At 43.5% G+C, this 7,734-nt stretch overlaps 1 protein-coding gene across 3 annotated transcripts; it reads right to left on the bottom strand.

The window, feature by feature from the left end:
- Positions 1-3,241: 3,241 nt before the first annotated feature.
- On the bottom strand, positions 3,242-6,848 carry LOC136513149 (uncharacterized). 3 transcript variants are annotated; one of them, XR_010773300.1, is made up of 9 exons: positions 6,403-6,848; positions 5,742-5,925; positions 5,384-5,634; positions 5,159-5,273; positions 4,899-4,991; positions 4,364-4,507; positions 4,165-4,278; positions 3,915-4,029; positions 3,242-3,626 (listed from the first exon to the last, which is right to left on the bottom strand). XR_010773300.1 is itself a non-coding variant. In XM_066507137.1 (8 exons), exons 1-7 carry the CDS (start codon positions 6,765-6,767, stop codon positions 4,165-4,167), a joined length of 1,266 nt encoding a protein of 421 aa, XP_066363234.1. In that variant the 5' UTR covers positions 6,768-6,848; the 3' UTR covers positions 3,244-3,626; position 4,164. The 3 variants fall into 3 exon arrangements, 1 of the variants encoding a protein (XP_066363234.1); XR_010773299.1 differs by having other exon boundaries at positions 3,246-3,626; positions 3,915-4,003; positions 4,164-4,278; XM_066507137.1 differs by lacking the exon at positions 3,915-4,029 and having other exon boundaries at positions 3,244-3,626; positions 4,164-4,278.
- Positions 6,849-7,734: the final 886 nt, after the last annotated feature.

Here is a 7,734-nt window from a genome sequence, read left to right as displayed (position 1 = left end):
TATAATTTTCTCTATATAAATAATATACTTTTATAAAAATTGAAAGTGGTTGAAAATCGTGTCAATGGTTAGATAACTTACATTTTGAATTGGATGGAGTAGTAATTTGGCATTTAGAAGGAAAAAAAATCAGAACTAGATAACATGGGAGGTTACATCTTACATATACATCACGATTCACGCATATGCATGGGCTAGGACAAAACACAGAATGTAGCTTGTATGTATATGAAACATTGGATTTGGAGAAGGCTGGTGCTGCTGGAAAACAGATACAAGCATAGATGTATGCTGACAAAACACAGAATGTAGCTTGTATGTATATGAAACATTGGATTTGGAGAAGGCTGGTGCTGCTGGAAAACAGATACAAGCATAGATGTATGCTGCAGGGGTGGACACGGGGGGGTTGTTTCTCAAGCCCCGCCTACCCACCCCTGTGGAGCCCTCATGAATTTTTAGGTAAAGTTCTATAATATAGGGGGACTGAGACTTAAGATCAAACAACAGTGTTGTTCAGCCCCCCTGAAATATTTCCTCGGTCCGCCAGCCCCCTGAAATATTCCCTGGGTCCGCCGCTGGTATGTTGTATATATTGCAGCTGAAATTCTGTGTGTATATATGCTCTCTTGTTCATTCCTTGTGTGCCCGTGCATTCTCGTAACTAGAATGAATGAACGTTAATTGAGTTATAGGGAGGAATTCTTAAGAGCCTGAGTCCCGTGACATTGTGATTCATGCGAGGCTGCTGTGACTTTTTTTTAAACAGAGTTTGCACTTTTATTAATTCTGGAAAGGTCCATTTACATCATGAGTCTCCAAGGTTTTTACAGGCTCTGGGATAGGATCAATCTAAGGGCTTGTTCAGATAATCAGGAATGAAGACCAGAAATGATTCCCGGTTGGAATGCTTCACTAATTTGCATAATGTTGATAAGCTAGAATAATTCCTTGCTCCATTCCGAAAGAATCGAACAGACCCTAAGGGTCCGTTTGGCAGAGCTATGCTCCCTGATTCTCTAGCTGTGCTCTCTGATTCTCTAGTGAAGTGATTCTGAGGCTGAAAATGATTCTCTTTAATTCTTTAGCATAAACTCTTAAAATCACTATGGAGAATCACTTCACAGAATCAGGAGAAGCTACTTTTTTAAGCTCTCAGCCTCTTAGTTCATTTCAGAGAATCACTTCACAGAATCAGCAGAAAATCACTTCACTCTAAAAAAAACTGTTTGGCAGCCGGAGAGTGATTCTCATCGAGAATCTGCTCCATGGAGCGCTCCCAAACGCACCCTAAACATGCTATCGATCTGGGTCCTAATTCAAACAAATAAGTTCATGTGCACACCAATTACAACAGTGTGGCAAATGGACATCATCAACTCAGAACAAAATTCATAGACGTAAGAAACTTTGCTGGTCTAAGTTAGAGGCGGGAATTCTTAAGAGCCTGAGTGCCGTGACATTGTGAGGCATACGAGGCTGCTGTGACTTGGATCAGCAAGCTACTGCTAGTAATTAAACATCGGCAAGAAAAAAGGGGAACTTGCTCCAAACTTTATTTTAAGTCCGGTTACCCTCTATGTGATCGAAAAAAGGGACTTACTAGCGCCTGAACGTCCGAAGCAGATGAACATGTCCGGACGCCAACATATGCTGCCGCCCAGCCCTCCCGTCTGTGCCTGCCGTTGCTCCGTATCGCTGCTGCAGGCGCATGTCCGTCCCCCATCTACCTCGCCCCGCTCCCGTCTGCCTCGCTCGCTCCGCACGCGCACCCCGGCTACGCCCACCACTCCTTCCCTTTGACCCCCTCTTCTCTCCGCGCTGGCGGGACCCGGGAGTCTGGATGAGGACGAGCACGCTCCGTCCTCAGGACCCTAGGGGCGCCGTGCGCCCCAATCTGCCGGCCCTCGGCTCGCTGCGCCCTTCCTCCTGCGCTCAGGCCGTGCCCCCATGACTCTTTGAACATACCTCTGAAACGCGAAACGCTTGCAACATGAAACACTTGAATGCAACATAAGTCTGAAGCAGATGAAACATTTGGAACATACACTTGCAACATATTTGTGAAACATATGCAACATCCAGATAAAACACTTGCAACATGAAAATATTTACTGCAACATAACAATGAAACAACTGAAATATTTGGAACATACCCTTGCAACATGTGTGAAACATATGCAATGTCACGTTTGCAACATACGTTTGAAACAGATGAAACACTTTAAACAAACACTTGCAACATGCCTATGAAACACTAGCAACATATGCAACATCTCGATATACTTTTGCAATATCCATATCAAACACGTGCAACATACCTCTGAAACATTTGTAACACTTGAAACATATGTTTGCAACATGCACTTTCATCGCAACATCGCCTTGCTCCTTGGGAATGGAGGCTCATCGACGCGTGGAGTTCACTGGTGTAGAGCTCGCCGGTGGCGCGGAGCTCGCTGCTCCGGTGGAGAAGACCACGGCAGGTCCCGTGGAGAAGTCTGCGACCGGTCTGTACGTCGAAGAAGCCCGCGTCAAGCGGGAGGCACGGTGGAGAGGGAGGAAGACCGGCTGTCGTGCTCTGGCGCGGAGGAGATGCCGGCTGGCAGAGCGGAGGCGCAATGGAGAGGGAGGCGTGGTGGAGAGGGAAGCGCGGTGGAGAGCGTCATCGCGGCGCTGTGGTGAGGTGAGTTTCTTCTTCTTTTAGAATGGTTCAGATAAGATGCGGTTGTAGGACTGCGTCGTGGCCCTCCATCAGCACTGTCCGGTGAGGTGAGTATTTTGAATGTTTGAATTGGACTAATTTTGGCCCATGGCTGCTTCAAATGCTGGAGCAACTGACTGACTGGATTTATATACTTTTGGATGAACTCCCGGTCATGGCTGCTTCGAATGCTGGAGCAACTGACTGACTGGATTTATATACTGTATGATGGATGATTCATCCGGAACACATTTTATCAGATAACTGGTTCATTCATTGACAGCCCAACTCTTGCTGAACTTGGCTTCATTTACAAATGGCTGCCGACATACATATACATATCTATCTATATGACTGAATTTAGCTTCATCCTAGTGGTAGCAGAGAAGCCTGTAGGCTCATTTTAGAAAGCACTTGTGGGATTTTTTACATAAAACCTATCAGCTAATATCGTCTTCGATTCATTGTTGCATATAAAGATTCTATAATATATACAAATTATATATACGCCTGACTGCTAACGCGTCCTTTTAGTGTCTGCAATAAACATCCAAGAGAGAAGCTCGCAGCTACTACATTGATTTGCTAAATAATAATAAAAAAGGACAATATGTTAGACAATTAGATTCGTGTATTAGGATTTATGTCCCCGTTGGGAACGAGGATCATCAAATACGGAGAAATCCAATATGTAGATACAACATTTTTTTCCTTCCGGCAATTTTCAGCCATTTCACCCATTGAGTTGCACTATATATATCAGTCACATCCACGTGGATGACAATGCTCAGAATGTTCATCTGTCCAAAAACTCATTCGTTGTCTAAACCTTTTACAGGCCTTGAGGTACTCCTTCAAAACATGGGTTTCAGACAATCACGACATTTGCTGAAATCCTGACATGAAAGCCTGCATCTTCAACCTGTCACATGCAGAAATCATTATTTACAGATGGAAACAAACAAATTTCAAAATTCATACAAGTAAACAGTGAACAAGACAAAATGCTTTCAAGACCTTGAATGTGGCTTGGTACAACCAGAAATAAAAAAAATATACATATTTCACCAAAATCCTTGCGCTCAAATGTGTTGTAAAGTGATCTATGTGTTGGGTGATTCTAGGATGTGTTCATGTAGTGGGTAATGCTAGAAAATGGACCCACGTCGAGTGAATGGCTCCACAACACACAAACAGGAGCGAGACAGACCTTTAGTCGCATTTGCATCTCTTTACATGCTAGCTTTGCATTGTCATTCATCCGTTGCAAAAGTTTCAATTGATAACAAAGTCCCCTTCCTGAATCCAATCAAACAGGAAATATCGGCACATGTATACTTATTATGAAAGATTCCTATCACAGATGGACGAAAACCTCGAAAAGAGAAATTGCCGAAGACAACAAACAATCAACGGAAGAATTCACAAACATGAAAAGACATGGATGGTATTCCCTCACCTTAATCTTGCATTTCAACATCAGTGGATTCAAGCTCCATATTGTTTGATTGAATGGAGGCAACCAGATCCTCAATTCTCAGAGGAACATGCCTTGCTGCATACTGGAACAAAACCTGAAGATACAAATGGAAAACATAAGTAGATGTGATGGATAGGAAATTGTTTGGAGTACTAATGCGCTCTCATGTCAGAACTTACTTTTGAATGGCTGTCAGCAAAAGCACGAGCACGGTTTGGCTTTCCAACAAACTGCAGCTGACCGATCTGCATCTTTCCATCCACAAGTTTCACACTTTCATCTCTAACTGCAAAGCGGAGAAGATTCCCTGGTCGTAGGTTTGACTGTAGAATCATATCATATAAGATTAAGTTTAATGATCCAAACATTCTCAGATACAGAAAACAGACAGGTTCATGGATCATGGAGGCAGACAAATTGCAAAGAAATTTAAAACTTCTAGTGTGCAGACTGAGTGTACCAATAATTCATTAATCACTACACACATAGCATAAGAGCATGAAGTGAGCTAAATCTATTGATAAGGACAAACTATCAACATAATCATGCACTAATGTCAACAACACAAAGCTTCGAGCAATATGTGGAAGGTGCTGTCAGATGCCAAACTGAAGTTTATGTACACCCTTATAAACATGGGAAAACACTAAGGTGCATGAGTCCATGTAATAATTACTCATATTTATAGGGATAAGATGCATTTCAAAGCAATACCTTCTGTATGAATGCACTGTCCAAGCTGCCAAATGCAACAGGAGGATCGTCAGAAGTAACTACCCTTCCATCTTCTAGCAGCTCCAACACAAGCTGATAGCACATGAAGAAACAAATGCAATAAAATTATTAATTATAAAACAGTAGTAAGGGACATGCAATACTTCATGTATCTTATTCTTTTCTTTTTGTTAAGAGAATGGTCAAATACTCAAATGTGTTGGCAATAATATAGCTCAAACAATAGGACACAGACATACATGTTGTTCACTTGGTATTTCTCCCTTCTTGTCCGTATCAATAACATATTGGCTACAAGTCTCGTCTTTCCATACCAGGGCAAGGGGAGTAATCCCAGCTTGATAATGTGCATGCCTGATAAGAAAAAAATATTGTGAATCCTCAATTGATGAATGAAGTTAACAAACATATATGTGGACATGATTTGCTAGAACATATTAAAAGAAAGACGATAAGGATTTTACTTGTTGTAGAACAGCAAGCCATCTTTGACATAGGGCATGCTGCCCGAGTATGCTGCTTGGAGACCCTCAAGAGTGCAATCGTATACAGGGAGTGCACTGAATCTATATCTATGGTATGTTGATGGAGGATCACCAGCAGAAGTTTCTGCAATCTTAGAGTTGACCCAGAAAAACCTGAACTCAGCAGTGCAGTCATAGAGCGAATAGCCTCGCCAACAGATCATATCAATGATATAGTATGTCTCATCAGGCTGCACCACAAACACAATCGAACATTAGAAACAGAGTAAAGGAAACAAATAAGTTTAGAATCAAGAAACTTGCAGCAAATGGAAAATGAATCTGTTTGTTTAGGTACCTCATGAAAAATGCAATCGAGAATGGAGTACGAGCTCGCTGGGCCAGAAATATCTCTCTTTGATCCGTTCGGTAGTGCCGAAGGGAAACGATGAAGGATGGACCCGTTACGAACCCTGCTGATCGTCATGCCATTGGATGACACAACCAAACATCGTTTGCCAGAAGGTCGGGCAAAAACATGCCTATGTAGAAAGGGGGGGGGGGGGGGGGGGGGGGGGGGGGGGGGGGAAACAGCAGTGTCAATCCTCCTATATTGTCAATAAACCCTGGTAATTTTAAAACGCAGTAGTACTACGACATTATGCGAAGACAGAACTGGGGTGTTTGCTGACCACAATTGAACTAGCATTGAATTGAACTCCTATATATATTGCCAATAAACCCTGGTGCATTGAATTGAACTCCTATATTTATTGTCAATAAACCCTGGTAATTTTAAAACCCAGTAGTACTACAACATTATGCGAAGATAGAACTGGGGTGTTTGCTGACCACAATTGAACTAGCAGTGAATTGAATGTTAGTGGGCAAGTGAGGAAAGGAGGCACCTTTGGGGGATAATAGAGCAGCAAGCGAACACTACAGGATTGAATGAATGAAAACAACAAATTCACATATGCAGATAGGTCGATTAGGCAGAACGAGAGGTGAGAACGGACCAGTCGGTGGCGAGGTGGGGTGGGGCGTCGACCATCCACTCGGGAAGCATGATCTGACGCGCGAACCACCGGCGCGCGTCGGGGCCGCGGAGCCTGGAGGCGGCGGCCGCCGCCGCGACGCCAGCGATGGGGAGCTCGTGCTCGTGCTCCTCCTCCTCATGCTCGTCGTACTCCTCCTCCTCGTGGCGACTGGTGGCTGCGGCAGGGGCCTGGGTGGTGAGGAGGGAGGTGGCGAGGGCGCGGGCGCGCGCCTGGGCGTCGGCGCGCCGGGAGGACTGCGCCTGGAGGGCGAGCTCCCGGCGGCGCTGCTGGTCGGAGATGGCCGGTCGCTTGTACGGGCGGCGGGGCTCCGGCGGCGGCGCCATGGTCCCTGACGCCGTGCGCTCGCACCTGCTCGCCGCCGCCAACGCCACTAGAGAGGGTTGTCTTGTCCGAGGGATGGGGAATTTTTGTGACAGTGGGCTGGGCCGGTGGATGGGAAATTGGGCCGTAGTTACGATGGCTTCGGCCTTGCAAGTCAGTCAGTCAGGAGATCCACGGCAGAAGCTACCGAATTACCACTCAAAAAAAAAAAAAAAAACTACCGAATTACCTCCCTCAGCTTCCCTTGGAAACAAAAAACTCCCTCAACTATTACGGCCATTCTCTAAACTACAAAACTAGTTTTTTTATCTCTTTAAACTTTTTGTTTTTACAACCTGGGTGGTTTTAATGAGTAGTTTTAATAGTGGTTTTGCTGATGGGTACCATATCAGAAGAGAAGACTAAGTTCAAAGTTCAGTTAGATAAATCGGACTGGAAATAATTTTAAAAAATATAAAAATAAACATAAAAATAAATGTTTTAAAATTTTTCAAATATTTTTACATGAAAAAATAACACAATTGAAAATGCTAAAATCTCGATTAATCTTAGAAAATTAATAAGAAAATTGATTTACCTCAGAAAAATTAAGAAACTAGTTTTAGATTTTTTTAATAAAGTCATGCTCTATCTTACAGTGCTTAGCTTGAAATTGTTTGGATCTTGATGAACTTATTTTGGTGCTTATTTACTAGTAGAAGCTCTCGTTATCTATTATAATTAGTTAATGTTGATCGTCTGAACTACGTGTAAGCATCAGTGGAGTGTTATCAGAACTACAGTGGGTGATATATTTTCAAAGTGGCTAGGCCCAATGGACCAGATAATTCCCACGATTAGGAGCAAGGTACTTGGGTACTCTACAGCAAGCACTGGAGAGTCTCTCTCATCATGTGACCATGTCTCAGTCTCACCTCATCACTCACGCGTTAGAGCATCTCCAGTAATTCTCCAATACAACTTACCTAA

This window comes from Miscanthus floridulus, chromosome 16 (genome assembly GCF_019320115.1).
Source record: "Miscanthus floridulus cultivar M001 chromosome 16, ASM1932011v1, whole genome shotgun sequence".
Lineage (NCBI taxonomy): Eukaryota > Viridiplantae > Streptophyta > Magnoliopsida > Poales > Poaceae > Miscanthus > Miscanthus floridulus.
The sequence above is the reverse complement of the archived record's forward strand: the minus strand, read 5'-3'. Positions and strand labels throughout refer to the sequence as shown.